Raw genomic sequence first — 19,331 nt, 5'->3', positions numbered from 1 at the left:
CTCAGAATTCTGTCTTATTTTTCGGTGCAACGAGTGCAATATTTTCCTTAACAATTTTCCGTAAGTTTTTGATTGGATCTGCTGATTGCTCCTATTTTTCAACCATTTTTCGGAAATTTTAAGGCAAAAAACACAAATTTTTGAGACATATTCCATATGTTTACAATTTGAATGTATATATTTTTATCAAATATGTGTACAAATGCTCATATATTCCGAAAGATGAAATGTTAAGACAATAAAAAAGGGCATACGTATGTTTGAATTCTCATTATCAAAATAAATAGACTTGTAGTATATTGTTTATATACACGTATACTCATTAGCATGTCTCATATCACGGAAAAATTAAGAATTCGAAAAAGTTAAGCACCTCAATGAAAATACTACTTAACTTTATTATTATTATTTTCTTAACTTTAAATTAAAATTTGGATAAAAATTTTTTGGTACTACGATATACAGTGGTGCTCCAGTATAACAAACGCCGATATAACGAATGTTCAATATAACGAACGCTGTTTTTCAATACATTGATGACTCTATATAACGAAAGCTGGAAATTGGATGAACTCGATATTACGAAGGTATGGCGTTTGTATTTGGTTTTGGTTGTATTACAACAAAAAACAAGGCAGGCAGTTAAATACCCGTTAGTTCTTGTTATTATTGTGCTATTTTTTTTTTAAAGAATTCTATTTATTTTTTTATGCACGCTTCATTGCGCGAAATATCAGTTGTGAGTTCAAAGTGGTAAAGTGAGGATATCGAATAAATTATTTAAAAATGCCTTCATTTTGGAAACGGCTTTGCTTGGGTGACAAATTAAAAATAATTGACGAAAATAAAAAGGGGAAAAGAAAAAGGGGAAAACCCTGAAAGAAATCTCTTTGAAATATGGTATTTCAAAATAGAGTGTTTGCACAATTTTAAAAAATTGCCGGAAAGGAATAAGAAGTGTTAAAGGTACACATGCTGGCACATTGAGACGACAATCGTTAAAGAAAGGCGAATATCAAACTTCAACACAGATGATTTGGAAGCATGGAACAGTGTAGACAATGTACTTGTAGAAGAGAACCCGAGTGCTGAAAATGAACTAGCTATAGAAATTTCGGAAGAGGAGGAAGGTGATACCGCTGCAGTTGTAGCTGTGCCGCCAATAAAGCATCCTGATGCCATCGGCTGCTTTGAGAAGTCTATCAAATGGTCTGAAGAAAACAACGTGGAACAGGAAAAAATATTTTTATTGAAAAGCCTACATCAAAAGGCACAGGATCTCAAAATTTCTCGCCCACAAAAGCAAATGAGCATAACAAATTTCTTTTCAGTTGAATAACGCTCATATTTTTGTTATAAAATTAAATTTTTTTTAATTTTATTGTATGCATTTTCCATTGTATATGTATTTATTTCAACCAATGCTTATGAATTCATGAATAAATAGTTATTTTTAAACATATATGTACCAATATTAATTTAGTTTTCGTTTCCGATATAACGAATATTTCAGTTTAACGAACGGTCCCAACATTATATCATTCGTTATATTGGAGTACCACTGTACATCAAGAATACAAATTTAGGAAGGAAACGACGATAACGACTACATCCTGAAAGGGGTACAGAAAACGTGATGTTTCGACCAAGATGTCAGACCAAATAAAGAATTCTGTTAGATTTACTGCTGTTCTATCCACGGTTCTATACTCAAAAAATATTGTATCAAACAGTGTTGCATGAAAGGTATTTCCATTTTTATTGTAATCGAAATTCGTTTATCAGAAATTACTCTTTTGGCAAATAATATTAAATTAAAGCTTGTTTACAAGAATGGCCATTAATATAAAGACTGATAATAACGTTAGTTAGTAATTCCGTCAAACGCTTTGTAGATCATTATCAAATGCATTCATATTGACGCGAACCTTTTGTTGATTGCGAACTTGTTCTTTTCTTTTTAAAAATAAGTTGTAGCCTTTACTATCTATATAAAATGGAGCAAACTTCCTTTTTTTCAAACTAATTTGATCGTCCAAAACATATTGAGTATAGTCTGAAACCTCTTTTGACAAAGGATCTTTACTTGCTTTGCAAGATTCTGGCTTTGAAATAATATGCGGATGTAGTCCAGTTTCATTGCGAAACTCTATTACATGTAAGTTAGTTTTTCTTGATATTTCTTCATGAGTTTTTTGCTGCAGCAATCCCAAAAACAATGCCTTGACAATGTGTTGCAAATTTGTGGATCCCTCTATTTTTGCATGTAAATTTCGAATCCCAATCACTTTACAAATAGTTTCGATCGCACGGTGACAAATAAGGCCATATCCTTCCGGTTTTCTTTGAACAAAAATTCTAGTTTTGCCAAATGCACAAGAAAAATCATGAAATACTGTATGATTATCACACAATTCAATTTTTATTACTTTCTGAGCAGCTCGATTTTTAGATTTCCTCAAAGCAGTACGAACCTCAGGAGCTTTTGCCACTGCAAAGCCAGCTAAACCTTTTTTGTTTCCTGTTATTGAAAGAACAGAGTAACGCCGCTTTCTTCCCATATTTCCTTTCATTATAAATACAATTTTATTTTCAAGCACCCTTGTGTCAAAATTTTCGAACATTTCTTCGTTTATAGCATCCGGAGGTCCTATGCTTCGGCCTGGCATTTTCGCTCCAGACCATCCACGATCAATTGAGTTCACTTTTGCGATTCGATAAGTGCCCATTAGGTCTCGAATTTTGTTTATATTTCGATCCATATTGTTAACCTCAGATAAACGCTCTTGTTGAATTAAAGTTTTCCCACGAACGATTGGTGCATTCAATCCCGGCCACACGAAATTTCTGCTTCCGACCCCTATTGTCTGCCCTCTGTTTAGATCTTTAGCCACTCTTTTACCAGATCCTTTCCCTCTTCCTCTCTTCTTGCCGGCATTGCTTACAGATGTGACTCCACGCCATATATCTTCCGCAGATACTACAAAGACAAATAAAGTTTATGTACTTAATTAGAAATATTCAACAAAAAAATTATCTTAAATGGATATTGTGTATATTTGTAAACTAAACGTAGCGTGGAAAAACTTAATTGCCTCAAACATTCATATTATAAACAATAGAAGGATTCAAAAATCCACCTTAATTAGTAAACAGTCCTATCACCCAATCCGCTGGAGCAAAGCTACGAACCAGTATGTTCGCTTCGAATGCAAATAACTTGCTATAAATAAATCCAAAGTATTGCAGTACCTAATTTTAAAATTTGACATTACGAAATTAGCTGGGAAGAAAATATTCATATTTTGATAAAAAAAAACTAATATCGTTTAAATTCAAACTCAATTTACGAACCAAAGATCGATTCGCTAAGATGTGTTTTTATCTTTATTCAAGGAAGATGATTTAAAAATTCATCGAAAATCATTATGGAACACGAGCAACCCTCTCGATCTGGACGGAACAATGTACTGTTTAAGAATCCACAAAAAACTCATAGTTAAACTATAATATATATGTGGAGATCACCACTCTACACTAATTATTATAATTACTCCTAATTTTGATTTGTACTGTACATAATATTTATTCGTACTATACTTCTTAAGTTTGCCATTTTATGTAATTCAAGAATGATAGAATATAAGATTACGACGACCGCCATTACGAAACGTCATAGTTCCGTGTTGAGAAGAACAAGAGTGAAAAACTGTCAAATGGCTTGCAAATTGTAAACAGAAAAGTAAACACTTTTGTAAATTCGCAAAATATTATTAATTCTTTCGATTTTAATGAAAAGTTTTAGTGAAGCGATTGAATATTGTTGAGTGAAAAGATTTGAATCATTTTTAAAGAAATATATCGGCCTATTTATAATAAAATTGTCTATTAAGTTGTGATTCAAATGGAGAAGACGTTTCTTGTGTTGTATATAAATATATATATATATATTATAAGTTCAGATGTATCAGATGTATGAAATTATGATAAAAGAATTGTGAAATATATTGAAGATATATTTGTAACAAAGTAATCTCTGCATATTAAAGAGGATTTAGTATTAAATTTATCATTTCTTTTGCAAAATAACACCCATTTTTTGGCAACTTTTAAATCGGCCGGAAAACTGAAAAAACTCGTTTTCGATCCTTTAAATGCATAATAATTATTACAACAAGCCACTGCACATTTCATTTTAAAAAATTAATATATTTATGCTTAGAAATTTAAATAAATACAACAGTACACTTTCACTGGTTTTCTTCATTTTAACAATTTCCACACATGCTACTCTATTTATTGTGGATGTGCCTAAAACTACTTATATCTTTTCTCGCAACAATATTCTAAACATTCCACTGAAATTTTTCCTGCAAAGACGAATGAATTAATATTATTTTGGGAATTTCCAAAAGTGTTTACTTTTCTGTTTACAATTTGTATGCTGTTCTATGCTTGTTCTTCTCAACGCAAAACTGTTACGTCACGAAATTGTTGCACAATGTATTTGTTTTTGTAAGAATTGTCACGAGCTAAACCGAAAAAAACTAACGGTAAACTAGTGTCGTAATCTTATATTCTATCATTCTTGATGTAATTTATCCTAAAACTTAACGAATGTAAGAATGTGAGATCAAAAGCACTAAATTGAAATATACATAGTTCGTCAGCGACCATCAAAGTGTGAACAACGATTCTCCTAGTACCGCATCACCACCAAATATATGTTCATATAAAAATTATCTTAAATTATTTTTCTGTAATATCGCCATCTATATGTTTACATCGTCGATTATCTTCGGTTTTACGTTTTTTAGTTGAGGTATGTAAAAGTAATATTAACTAAATCGGCTGTAGATGTATCGGGTCGCCTTGAAGTACGTCTCGGCAGTGCATTTGTGCTCGCCTCTAATAATAATAGTGTTATCACATCTTTCTCCAATTCACTGAAATGGTGCTGTCTATTTCTACTGCCACCAGTAGTTGATTGCTCTGCTTTATTTTCGACTAATTTTCTTTTTGTATAGGCCTTCCAATCTAACCAAAGATTGTAAAAAATCTATTATACAAGCTAGCTTTAAATTAGCTGCTTCTAAAACACTTCCAACAGAGTTCATAGGCTATATTTTTCCAAAATGCAGCAGCTTCACTTTTGGGTTTTGCTGTAACAACTCAATCATAAGCGCATATTTTTGTTTGCTAATAATTCAATAAAAACTTACAATTTTTCGAATAATATCTGCGTTGGCAAAAACTTGGCATACACAAATTCAGAGAAAATTCAAAGTTTAACATTCCGAGTGAATGTAAATATCAGAATGCCAATTTGATCTTAAGTTTGGAATTGTTCTACAATTCGAACAATTTCAAATGATAACAACTAAAAAACAGTATATATATAATGGATTGCAAGACAGGGCTGAATAATTTACACATTGTTTTTCTGCCTTTTTGTTTAATCCGTTTATTTTTATTTATTAATTTAATAAATATTTAGTTATTTCAATATATACTACTGTGATCGAATTGAAAGGTGAATTTTTAATTTATACTTCGCAAGTTTTTCGAATCGGTATATTTTTTTTCTGTAAGCTGGTAGTACTGTAAATGACATCTAATATTCTTTAGTATTTGAGATACGCGTCGTTTTGTGAGGTTCTAAAAGTGAATTCTTCGATTTAAGTCTTCTTCGAAGTCTGAATTTATTGAACAAAGTAGTGCGATAATGCACCATCTCATACTGCATTGAGTATTCGTGATCATTTCGCCACATTTCAACTAATATCGTGCCGCAACCACCGCATTCGCCAGATTTACCTCCTCTTCTTTGAAAGATTTTTTGCGCCTCTGTACTTTTGGTCGAAAATATTTCTATTATTATTTCTATTAATTCTAGTCTAGAAATTTGAAAAAATCTAATTTTTTTTTATATTTCGATAGAATTGATATTCAAAAATATCTCCCTAAAAAGATTTTCAAAACTCAAATTATTTTCAAAGTTATAGCCATTTTAGTGAGCGAATATCGTATAACGTAAAACTTTAATCGCGTTTTTCTCGAAACTACTATTTTCAACACTTCTGACATAATTTCTCAAGTTCTAATGAACCGATTAACTTGAAATTTGGTGTGGACCTTCTTTATATATCTCTTTATGGTTGGAACTAGGATTATTAAACAATTTTGATTTTTACTATTTTTAAAAAATTTTGATCTTTGCAAAAAAACGGGCAAAAAATTCAAACAGTCGCCATTTACTGAAATTTTTTTTTTTATTTATCCTAGTTCAGACGATAGCGGCTTTTGTACTGATAAAAATTTTTTTTTTTCAATCACCCAAAGTGTTGGAATCGTGTCAGGAAGGGCGCACCATTATTGTCAACCCCCGACACGCCACCACACCGCAATTAATCAAATTATGACAATTTTTTTTTGTATTCTTAAAATATCAATAAATATCTGATAAAAAGTTGGATAGTAAAAATGTTCTTAGTTTTTTTTTAATGGATTTTAAAAAATGCCGTTAAATAGCGTTTATAGACTAGAATATCCCCTTAAGTACATATGTACATACATACATGGGGCTAAGGGAATTATTGGCCTGATTCCACCCATGTTTTGGCATGCGAACATACTATTATCAGGAAGGGATTCTATCCAATTTTATTTTATATATCTCAGACATTGACCGATGTTTTTTGTTAAAAGTTAGCCATTAGCACAGTTCACATATTTATTCTCTGGAGGGTTGCAAAGTTACCCTCCGATTTTGACAATTTTTAGACTCGAGATGGAATACTATTAAGGCAAAAGTATATCTACATATAAGCATTGTTACTTTATTTGTATACTGGAAAGTGAAAGAATCAGATGGAATTTAAATTGTGTTATACCTCAGTAAAATAATTATATGTGCAAAATTGGTTTTCTCTGTAATTTATGTTCTACTAACGGTACGGCAAAAATTTTTGGTATGCATATTTTCTTGTAATTACCTTATGGTTTAGCGTCATTTAAAAAGTTCATGCCCGCACCGTATTCATAGTACCGTTATTTCTAATGAAGTAAGTCGCAACTTACGAATAAAATATTTATATGTGCAAAATGAACTATTTGTGTTCTGATTGGTGCCAAGTAAACATATCAGTAGAAAAAGCGGAGATACAAATTTTTAAGTAAGTAACAATACATGATTAAAGGTTTAAGACGACAAAAGTAAATTACATTTTTTAATTTGTAGGAAAATGCCACGTGGAACTGAATTATCAGATGAGGACCGTGGATTGATTAAAGGAATGAGTCAATCTGGCATGAAAGTTGGCCAAATTGCCTTTTCTGTAAAGAGGCATCGGAACACAATAACAAACTTTCTGAAAAATCCAGATAACTATGGAGTTACTAAGCGTAGTGGTCGTATAGGTACCATTGATGGCAGGACCAAACGGCGGATTCAGCAGCTAGCAACCAATAGCCATATGAGTTGCAGGCAAATAAAAGTGGAACTTGATCTAGATGTGACTAAACAACGTGTGCATCAAATAATAAGAAAAGATTTATGCCTTAAATATGAAAATCGAGTGCCTAAGCCATGCCTAAAGCAGCGTCATAAAAATGCACGAATTGCATTTTATGAGAAGTATAAATTTTGGGATGAAGAATTCGAATCTGTGGTATTCAGTGACGAAAAAAAATTTAATTTGGATGAGCCAGATGGTCTTCATAAATATTGAAGGGATTTAAGACGCCCACGGGAAGCATGCCATAAACGCGTTCACGGTGGTGAATCGCTAATGGTATGGGCAGCATTTTCATCAAAAGGCAAGTCCAAAATATGCTTTGTTCCAGGCAAAATGAATGCAGAAATCTACATTGATTTGTTGGAAAACGAACTCCTTGATTTTGCTGGTGATTTACATGGCGATGAATGGATTTTTCAGCAAGACAATGCACCGATCCATGTTGCGAAGAAGACAAAGGCGTTCTTTAACTCTCGGAAAATTGAATTGCTGGAGTGGCCTGCCTTAAGTCCAGATCTGAATCCGATCGAGGATCTATGGGGAATTGTTTCAGGCAAAATTTATGCATCTTCCAAGCAATATGACAGCCTTAAGCAACTAAAGCATGCCATTGTGGCCGAATGGGACAAAATTGATATGTCTGTACTAAAAAAACTGGTGGAGTCAATGCCTCATCGTGTCCAATTGGTGAAGATACATAAGGGTAATACAATCCCTTATTAACAAATTCAAAACTATTTCATTTATAAATAAAAAGATATGTACTTGGATTGAAATAATTTTTTGCACATATAAATATTTGATATGGAAATTTCAAAAAGTATTATTTTTTTTTAATTAAGAAAAATATTTGAATAAAATTTTGTTATGTAATGTTTAATACTTTTAATTATAAAAGACAAGAAAAAAAATTCCACATTCTTTCTTTGTTTCTTTTTAAAATAATTAAAGTTGAAGCATTGCACATATAATTATTTGACTGGGGTATGTAGTACGTGTGGTTGTTGTACAATTTCGCTAATTTTTGTACTCTGACATACGAAATGTTCTCTACCGAATTTGGTTGAAATTTGTATAGTAAGTCCGGACATATTTGATATTACCTAAATGTAAACCCACGTCTATGTGTGTTGCCACACGCATCGTACATCGACACAGACTCCACCGACAAAGCCCTCTTGTGCCATTTTGGGTGTAAAATCTGACAAATCTAGTAATTGACTCCTGAGACAGAACACGTGTTTTTTTATAATTTTAAAATTTCAACACTCGCAAAATATAATTTTAAATATTTGCGCATACGAGGAAATATTTCATTATAAAAATAACTAGTCGGAATGTATACGATTTTTTCTCAACTTTTATATACATACATATCGTCACCTGAAATGCAAAATAACGTATTATCAAAAAATTCGAAATTGAGTGTCTTATTGATTACGCTTCACTACTTCAAATTATATACATAATATTAAATATGTTCAACATTTTCTGGTTCTGCGGTCATATATAAACCAGTTTTAACCAATATTAATATTTTGTTTCACTCATGTTCCATTTTATTCCGTGTTTCATTCATGCCACTGTAAATTTCTGAAAATGTTGTTACGTTAATTTGCATTTCAGGTGACGATATATATCTCATTATACTTTGATTTTATTTGACTTTTTTATAAACAAAATGTACATTTTTTAAACTAATAATTTTTTTTTTTCAATTCAGGACTCATTTCATTCCATATACATACACCAGTAAATATGACAGAGTCCGTCAAAGTATGTCAGCATGAACAAACATACAATATATAATATTACTCATTGTAGCACTCTGTGGTACAGGTGTAGACAACGTACGACATGCTCCACTCAGGTGTGGCGCGCAGTCTGAAATACGTCGGAACGTGACACCAGTACCTAATAGATGTACTGTTCCGTATTTCGGTCACACAGAATAGACTATGAATTGGAGCAAAATGATATGGTGGATGGGAATTTGTTTCTTTACAAACGAGAAACGCGTAAGTGCGTTATATTTCGAAAAAATATTAATAGAAAATGGGTAAATAAACCATTAAAATAATCAAGGGTGTTCTGGAATCCAAGACTAGTTATCGGAATTGCAAACCAATTCTTATTTTCGATGATGTTACAGAATCTGATTGGATTTTCGCCTTTTCGAGCAAATTAATACATTACGAAATAATCATATTAAAGTTTTTAATGAATTCCGATTTAAAGGAAGATTTTAAGAAATAACATTTATCGAACGAATAAAGACGCATTTGGGTGTTAAATTACGTTGTAATAAACGTAAATCTTCTTCAAATATCTGAGTTTTTTTCCAAAAACTCAATAATTACACATTTCGTGTTTTATTCTTATGTTTTCCACTATAGAAATAAAGATAATTTAATTCGTAACATTAAAATCATTTGATTTCTTAACTTACATTTCAAATCAGTTAACGACTTGCATTGTTTCTAAAAGAAAAACCGATAAATTTGGTTTCCGTGACACCCAAAACCGATACAAAATCTGTTTAGAAATCAAAACAATAATACACCAAATTCTTTTTTTACACGCTTGCCTAGATCCCTGAATCATGGAGGACAGCTGAGGTAATCTTCATACCGAAAGTGGGAAGGAAGGACTACTCGTTGGCCAAATCTTTCAGGCCAATTGGCCTAACCTCCTTCCTACTGAAAACTATGGAGAAGATAATAGATCATCATTTAAGGTCTAAGGCGCTGAGGACCGTACCCCTGCATGCAGCTCAGCATGCATACAGAGCTGGCAGATCAACTAACACAACTCTGTACCAGTTGACCTCCGAGATAGAGAGTTCACTGGAGAAAGGGGAAGTCATGCTATGCGCCTTTTTGGATATTGAAGGATGACCTGTTAGCACTGCTAACCAACAACGGCATCCGCTGCCAAGGATATGCGGACGATACAGTGATCATAGCTAAAGGCAAGTTCGAGGACACTCTCTGTGACCTAGTGCAACGAGGTCTAAATCTGGCAAAGGAGTGGTGCAGGGGAGTTGAGCTGAGCATCAACCCCTCGAAGACTACCATCGTCCCGTTTACGAGGCGAAGATCCCTACCCGGGCTTAGGAACCTCACACTTGGGGGTAGAGTGATTGAGATGACCAGCAATGTTAAATATCTCGGTCTCACTCTGGATTCCACTTTGCGGTGGAAGCAGCATGTGGACCAAACCATGGTCAAGGCGACAAAGGCTCTAATGGTGTGCAATCGGCTGGCAGGTAAATCCTGGGGTTGCAAGCCAAGGATTGTCAGGTGGTTGTATACCATGATTGTGCGACCGATCGTAACATATGGAGCGGTGTCCTGGGCCTCTGTGGCGGCACAAGCCTCGGTGGTGATGAAACTATCGAGGCTCCAACGGCTTGCATGCGTTTGCATGACGGGCGCTATGCGAACCTGCCCAACAGCGGCGCTGGAGGTCCTGCTGGAACTCACACCGCTCCACATAGTGATCGGCCAAGTAGCCAAGCATTCACTTCTGCAAATAACGGCAGAGGGATGCGGCAAAGGAAAAATAATCTCGTCCCAGAGGATGGAGGTGATAAGTGGCAGTAATCCAATTGCCCTCCTCCCGAAGGACGGGATTACAAAAACAGTAAACTTCACGAGGAAATTCAAGGTTACCCTTGGCAGCAAGAGCGAGTGGAATGACTCCACTCTTGAGCTGTTGCTGAGGGACAGTACACTGAAGTGGTACACCGACGGCTCGAAGACGTCGGAAGGTATTGGTGCAGGGATCGCGGGCCCACGCACTAGGTTATCCATACCGATGGGCAGATTCCCCAGTATCTTCCATACTCAGCGATAGCCAAGCGGCACTAAAAGCGATCTCGGCCTACGAGATCAAATCGCTGCTAGTGCAGGAGTGTAGAGAACGGCTAAACAGCCTAGCGGAATTGAATCAGGTGCACCTAGTTTGGGTACCTGGTCATAGAGACATAGCCGGAAACGAACTGGCTGACGAGCTAGCCCGCTCTGCAGCCTCCACAAATATGGTAGGGCCCGAACCGTTCACCGGGGTGGGCCCCCTTACGATAAAGGAGCTGCTCCGTAAGGAAGAGAGGGCAGAGAAGGTCATTGGCAACGGGCGCATGGTATGCGGCATGCCAAGTTGCTGATAGGGGGGTACAACCTCAAAAGGTTTAAATCGATAATCAACCTCCCAAGGATCAAACTCAGGCTCTTGGTCGCATTCTACACCGGCCACTGCAAGTTGAGAAGGCACCTGTTCAACTTAGGACTCGCCTCTTGCTCTAACTGCCGGTTCTGCGACAGGGAACCTGAAACCCCGGAGCACCTGCTGATCGATTGCATCGCAGTCTGCAGACGCAGGTCTAAGGCCCTTGGAATTACATTTCAGGATAGGGATCACATCGACTCACTAGCTCCCAGCAAAATACTTGAATTTATCGATTTGTTGGGGCTTGGTGAGTTCCTGTGAGTTAGGAGAGGGCACAATAGACCCAAGGTCGCAGTGCATACCTCGATTAATTCTATTGTCTATTGTCTAAGGCCCATGGATCGATATTTCCGGATAGGGATCACATTGCCTCACTAGCACCCGGTATTGGATTTCATTCATGCGCTCGGGCTAAGTGAGTCAATGTGAATCAGGAGAGGGGGCTCAATAGATCAAAGCTCGCGGTGCATCCCTCATCATTCAAATAAATCAATCAATGACAGCTATACGCTATACGCCTTAGAAAATAATCTGTACAATGACAATTTTCTGTTAGTTCGGAAGTATGGTTCACATAGCTGATTGACTACATTGAACGCCAAATTGTCCGCCTTATTTTGTCCTTCCTTTACCAGGTATGGTATGCCAAATAGAGGGTAACTAGTTTTACTGTCGCAAATCCACCAAATTTTCATTCCATATTTGTCAGATTTACTGGGCATATATACATTTTTTTTAAGTTTTGATTCACACACTCCCATAATTCTCTAATTGGAGCGAGTTTATCTCTTGACTTTCGGAGAGACCTAGTATTTTTATCATCAAACCTTAGGAATCGGAGCAAAGAAGCAAATCTGTTTTTTCCCATTGTAGCACGAAATATGGGACTTCCAAATATAGGGTCCCAGTTTTTTCTAAAATCCACACCACCCTGTTTATTAACACTTATAGTCAATAGTAGTCCAATAAATGCTTGCATTTCAATTTTATCAGTTCTTTTCCATTGTTTTTGTGAAACTCTGTCCGCCTCAGCATTGGTGTGTTTCACTATAATTTCTAATACAGTATCGTTGAAAAAGAGATTAAAGCTGTCTTTTGGATCTATTATATTGCGCCCGGGAGGAAGAATCACCTTATGAAGAGCACCTGCAATTATGTTGTGCCGGGGAGTGCGACTTTGTTTTTCATGTTCAGATTTCCAAAGAGTTCCATCTTTGCCTTGATAAGTAGAAACTGCGACGAACTCCTGCAGTGGTATATCATCACTCTCACTCTAATTTAATAAAATGCACTGCAGTTAGCGCTCACAAATTAAAACCTTCAGTTATTAAAATTTCCAGAATTTAGAATCAAAGTTTGCAAAACATTTTTTTTGTTGCTATCGATAATTGAGCTATTATTTTGTTTGGGGAAAATAAAATCTAAAAAGGGAAATCCCCATTTCTTTTATCTTATTCGCTATTCGTTGGTTTTCCGTCGGTTTCCTTTAGTTCTATTATTGCTCCGATTATCTTTCAAATTCAAATCAGAGTTGTATTTGCCTCCAAGCTGCCATATGGTGCAAAATACATATGCATGAAGAACCCTCCTTCATTCTCAAATCATTCGAAATCTTACTGTGTCCATTAGACACATGTGGGTTGATATGCTACAATTTTGGGGTCTAGAGGGAAAACTTCTTTAGGCGCGTTGTGCACTGATTTTGTGGCTATGTAACGCTCGTTTGTGTTAAGTCGGCTGCAGTCTACTGAGGGAGGGGAGAGAGAATAGTTAAATATGGGTATTGAATGAGACTGAGCCTTAACGCTGTTATGTAACGCTCCATCGGGTAATAGAGGCTCGGGGCCACCAAGGGAAGGGGAGGGAGAGAGAGGGAGAGAAGCAGAAGGCAAAGCGAGAAAGACGTACTAAACGCGTCACTGATATAGTCGCTCGGTATGGTAGAATTTGGCAATTCGAATGAACGTTACATGACAGAGCATTTACTCTCGAGACGTAAACACATTGTGCGCTGTGCCAATAATTACATTTTTTTTGAAATACTTATTGGCGAAATTTTTTAAATTACTATTTATTAACGTTATTAAATATTATTCGTGTGTGTACATACGTAAATGTGATAAAATTTGTGGTGTATATTTAATTATATATCGTCATAAAAAATAGTGTGTCTAACAGTCTATTACAAAACTGTTGGTGTGTTAACCAATAGCGAAATAAAATATTCGTGCTCAGGTAGGTGCTAGCATTTCCTAAATTATATGAATAACTGATTTTCTCTCTCTATCCCACACTCTCTCTTTCTCTGACACATTCGACATTACATTCTCACGTCCGAAAGAGGCGGACGAAGGATAACACAAAGCAGAGACAAAGAGAACAGATACATCTACTATTGTCAGTTCACAGACGGATATAGTCTTTCGTAATTCACAATGATGTGCATTTCATGTATCGTTCGTAGGAGAAATTTGTATAGCAAAATGTACAGTAGAAAATGGTCAGGAAATTGTAATAGTTCCTATTTATATCTCACCTAATCAAAGTATTAAGAACGTCATCGAATTCATCCATGAGAATTTACTAATTTACACTGGAGCAGGATCTGCTCCCCTCAAGCGGAACTTTCATACGTTGTCAATGATTTTGAGCGGAGATTTCAATGTTGATTTCGCAAAAGACTCATCAAAACCGTTAGTCGATTTTTTAAAATCAACATTAAATTTGAACATGTCGAATGATCGATACGAGAGCACAACAAAATATGGTACAACAATTGATGCAGTTTTTTTAGATATTTAGAAAATAGATTTCAGTCAAAAGTGTTCATTTCTTATTTTAGTTATCATAAACCTATTGTATCATTTCTAGAGTACGAAAAACATGACGATCAGTCTGAGCACACCGCACCAGAATAATGTACACACGTTTATAATTAATTTGGGGGAAACTTTAGTATACGATCCCACAATTTCAGGGTTAAAAGTGGTATGGTTGGATAGGGCTGATACTCCAGATTAAGAAAATATATAATTGTTGCCGCCGCAAACTTATAGTTTCCGAGATATTTGCATTTAAAGTTGAAAATTTTGCAAATTTTATCTTGCAATTTCTCGATTGCTAGTAATTATTTAATTCATATTATGCCTTTTTTATGCATTTATACTTCATTACATTGTTTCTACATATTTATTTTTTAGTAATTATTTAGTTATTTGCTTAAAATAAGCATTTTATATTTTACACAATTTTCATTCCATGCACAATAACAAAAGTATTCCGTGTTTACAGATATTAAGTGTTGCCATAATTACACATATATCAAACGAATAAGAATGGATATAAAAACTCAAACGCAGAAAACAAATACTATCTGAAATAAATTTTCCATTGTAATAAGAAAAGTTTTAAGGCTTTATTGGCGGCGTTCGGCCGCGCTTCAAAAAAAATAACCCTGGCCGATCCAACACCAGGGTGTATCAAGTTTTTTTTAAGTAAAACTCCTTTTCGCGTTGGCGGCCTTCGGCCGCGCTTCAAAAAAATAACCCTGGCCGATCCAACACCGGGGTGTATCAGGTTTTCTTTGTAAGTAAAACTGCTTTTCGCGTTGGCGGCCTTCGGCCGCGCTTCAAAAAAATAACCCTGGCCGATCCAACACCGGGGTGTATCAGGTTTTTTTTTAAGTAAAACTCCTTTTCGCGTTGGCGGCCTTCGGCCGCGCTTCAAAAAAATAACCCTGGCCGATCCAACACAGGGGGTGTCAAAAATCTTGATATATCAAGAAAAAGGGCAATGATTTATGTATTTGGGGTATAGTCCTATTTTTTATTCATTTTTATTCGTTTGATAAATGTGTAATTATGGCAACACTTAATATCTGTAAACACGGAATACTTTTGTTATTGTGCATGGAATGAAAATTGTGTAAAATATAAAATGCTTATTTTAAGCAATTAACTAAATAATTACTGGAAAAAAAATATGTAGAAACAAATGAAGTATAAATGCATAAAAAAGGCATAATATGAATTAAATAATTACTAGCAATCGAGAAATTGCAAGATAAAATTAGCAAAATTTTCAACTTTAAATGCAAATATCTCGGAAACTATAAGTTTGCGGCGGCAACAATTATATATTTTCTTAATCTGGAGCATCAGCTCTATCCAACTATACCACTTTTAACCCTGAAATCGTGGGATCGTATACTAAAGCCGACCCTTAATTTGAAATATATTGAATGTATGTAATTCACAAATATCAATTATATGTATCATAAATATTATTACTTTATGAATATATGTATAACAAAAAAAAAACTTGTATTTCGTAGTATTAATCTTGCCCTGTTGGTTTAGTACAATGCACAATAGATGAAAATGTACTAGCATATATTGAGAAATTTGCAAAAAAAATAGCATTTTTTAAAGTGAATTATTGGAAAAATTTGTGAACCGATATTTATAAAATATGTTTTAAAATAAAGTTCGATAATTTAAGCATACATGCGTGTTTAAAATTTTCAATTTGGTTCTCTCGTTTAGGTACAGTGAGCCAAAATTAACCGGCGCGATACTAAACCCAACCCTTTTTTTATTTAAAAATAAAAGCAGTGGGGTGACGCCACCCCAGTTGTTTTATACGTATGTAAAAATAGTGTTGTTGGATGAAGGTTAATATGGAGCATCAGCTCCATCCAACCATACCACTTTTAATCGTGGGATGGTATACTAAAGCCGACCCCAATGAAATTTTGATTTGGGACCAAAAAAAAAAAAAATTTTATTTATTTGGCACAGTCTAGTATATACATATCCCAGCGGGATAATGGTTCACTGCTTACATTTTTCTTTGAAGAATGCTTCGAAGAAAATTCTATGTACAATTCTTCGATACCAGGTAATGCATAAAAGTAAGCTATGCAGAATAATGGTTCCACGCTTACATTTTTCTTTGAAGAATACTTCGAAGAAAATTCTATGTAGAATTCTTCGATACCAGGTAATGCATAAAAGTAAGCTATGCGGCTAAATTCTACTGTGTTCATATTTACAAGTCAAGTAAGTACGTGAAAAACGACAAATACAAATTGATGGAATAAAATTTATAAGTAAATTTTTTCATTATTTCGTCAAATCATCAAGCAAAAAGTTGGTTACTATTTGGTAAGTTTTTCCTGTTTTTAACATTGAAGGACATAGCTTCAAATTTATAAACATACTCTTTTTGCAGAATGTGTGAAAAGGCCGTTTCTTCAAGTCTCGTTGCTTGGAAAAAAAACGAAAAGAGACTCAGCCACAAAAATAAAAGAAAACCATAATGGCTAAATGAGTAGCGACCAACATCTCCGCTTTAGCAGCATCCCGGATCTTTCCGCTAGTTACCCGTCTGTATATATGTATGTATGTATATTAACCTGCTGTTTTCAACCTTTGAATATTTTATATATACATACATACATATATACTCGTAATATGTATTTAACGTTTTTAAACTATTTCAATTTGTAATAATTCAGTTCAGTTAAACACATTTTTTTATAACAATTTTTAAGTGCATTTCGCATAAAATAAAACCTTTATAACGATTGTATTGAATCTAGTGCATTTTTCTTTTTAACAAAAAGTGTGAGTGGCCTACGAGTATAAGGTGAGTTTTTGTACACAATACTTATTTTCATACAAATATGCAATTTTTCCCATTGACCTTGGCATCAAAGAATTCTTCGTGAACTATGGCATCAAAGAATTCTTCGTTAACTGTGGCATCGAAGAATTCATCGTTAACTGTGGCATCAAAGAAATCTTCGTTAACTATGGCATCGAAGAATTCTTCGTTTACTATGGCATCGAAGAATTCTTCGTCCCTATGGTAAGCGAAAGGGGTGATCTGTTACTTTTCGTAGGACATCGCCGTGTTAATTTTCATCGGTCGGGGTAAGCGATACAATCATGCTGCATCGTTTACCTTGCTCGCTTACCAATGTCTACCATATCCCGCTGGGATATTCTTGATCTGGAGATCGTCCTCTATCCCTACATACCTACGCTACTCTATTATGCGAGCTTTTTAATGCCTACCCCTGGACAACGGCCTCTATCCGTACATACCGATTTGAACCCGGAATTCAGAGTGTGTTATTTTGAACTTCAACCAACACACCCTCTTCAACTCCGGAATCAGGTGATTAAAAAGATTGTTCAATTACATAACGTGAATTGCTGGAAAACTTGATTCTTCGTAAGAAAATTTCTTACAGTCCTACCATGCTTTGGTTAGAATTTTTGATTTGATTCCCAGCAATAATTCCAAATTGCAGCTTGTGTGGAAATGATACAACCTATTATTATTCAATCACGCTTAAACAGTATTGGGAGAATTAATAAGCTTTATTTTACAAGAACTCACATTTGTTATAGAAACTTGTATACCGAAAGGTATTTGTCGCCACTTCCTTGCTTGGAGCTAAAATATTTCTAAGTACATGGTTATACATTATAGTAACACTTTTACCAAAAACTCCAACCATTTTTGCTGATAATCTAAAACCTAAACAATTTGAGGAAAATTAAATATATCGATATCATTCACCCATATTCGGGGGAATTACCCGGCCGTTACGCTGCGTTTTCAGAGGCAATTTTTGGAACTAACAAGATATGAAGGGATTCTCAACTTACTCCAGTGTCAGAGAGTTAAAAAAGTGACATTTTATTTAATTTTTCATTATAGCCAGATCGGACAAAATAATACAACACAAAAGTCGACTACAAATAGTTTCGCATAAATTTATTCATATTCCATTTATGGTAACTGGCTAAATGAGCACCTGACCCCCCTCTCAAAATAATACATCTACACTAAAGGGCTGCATGAATACGCAAAAAACAAACTTTGAGTCACTGTCCAAAAATTTCAACTTGCACTCACTCACACAACGTAAAAATGAATTCTCATGTTTGGGTAAAATAAGGACCGAGTCTCATTAGTGAGAACAACAACGAGTTCGCTCAACTCATAGCACTCTCACAAGTAACGACCCACTCTTTGTATGTAGAATTGGTCTACCAACGCATTGCATTCTGTTGGGGTGAATTAATTCTGTGCAAGAAGGATGTTGGATGAGTGAATGATGTTCGTGTGAATTAACAACTGTTAATTCGAGTTATTCTAGTTGCACGACTAGAAAGAAGTATGTATGTAAATACGCATAGATAATTGCATATGAATGTGGATAAAAAAATGTTTCCAATATTCAATTTTATTGCAATTTTTCATGAAGTTTATTTAGGGATTAATAGATTCAACAAAATATTATAAATATAAAAATATTTTAGAACTAAAACCTGTCCTTTGGAACAATTGAAAAAAAAAAACTATTTTTAAATCACAAAATACATACAACTTTTAGTTCCAAAGTATCACATTTTTATTAGTTACATTCGCGTTCATTTCTAGTCACAGTATACACAAAACAAATGACGAATTTAAATATTTAATAAACTGTCTCGGTTAAGCGTCTACGGCCAGTACAATGCAGGCAAACATGTTCTGGGGAAAACCCTTCCGTTTATCTTCTCTATT

The 19,331-nt window shown here is 34.8% G+C and overlaps 1 protein-coding gene across 1 annotated transcript; it reads right to left on the bottom strand.

The window, feature by feature from the left end:
• Positions 1-1,735: 1,735 nt before the first annotated feature.
• On the bottom strand, positions 1,736-18,327 carry LOC105227691 (28S ribosomal protein S5, mitochondrial). Its single transcript, XM_049450111.1, has 2 exons — positions 18,156-18,327; positions 1,736-2,980 (listed from the first exon to the last, which is right to left on the bottom strand). The coding sequence occupies exons 1-2, from the start codon at positions 18,274-18,276 to the stop codon at positions 1,881-1,883; spliced, it is 1,221 nt and encodes a 406-aa protein (XP_049306068.1). The 5' UTR covers positions 18,277-18,327; the 3' UTR covers positions 1,736-1,880.
• Positions 18,328-19,331: the final 1,004 nt, after the last annotated feature.

This window comes from Bactrocera dorsalis, chromosome 2 (genome assembly GCF_023373825.1).
Source record: "Bactrocera dorsalis isolate Fly_Bdor chromosome 2, ASM2337382v1, whole genome shotgun sequence".
NCBI classification, from domain to species: Eukaryota; Metazoa; Arthropoda; class Insecta; order Diptera; family Tephritidae; genus Bactrocera; species Bactrocera dorsalis.
Note: the sequence above shows the minus strand (reverse complement) of the source record. Positions and strands in the feature narration are given on the sequence as shown.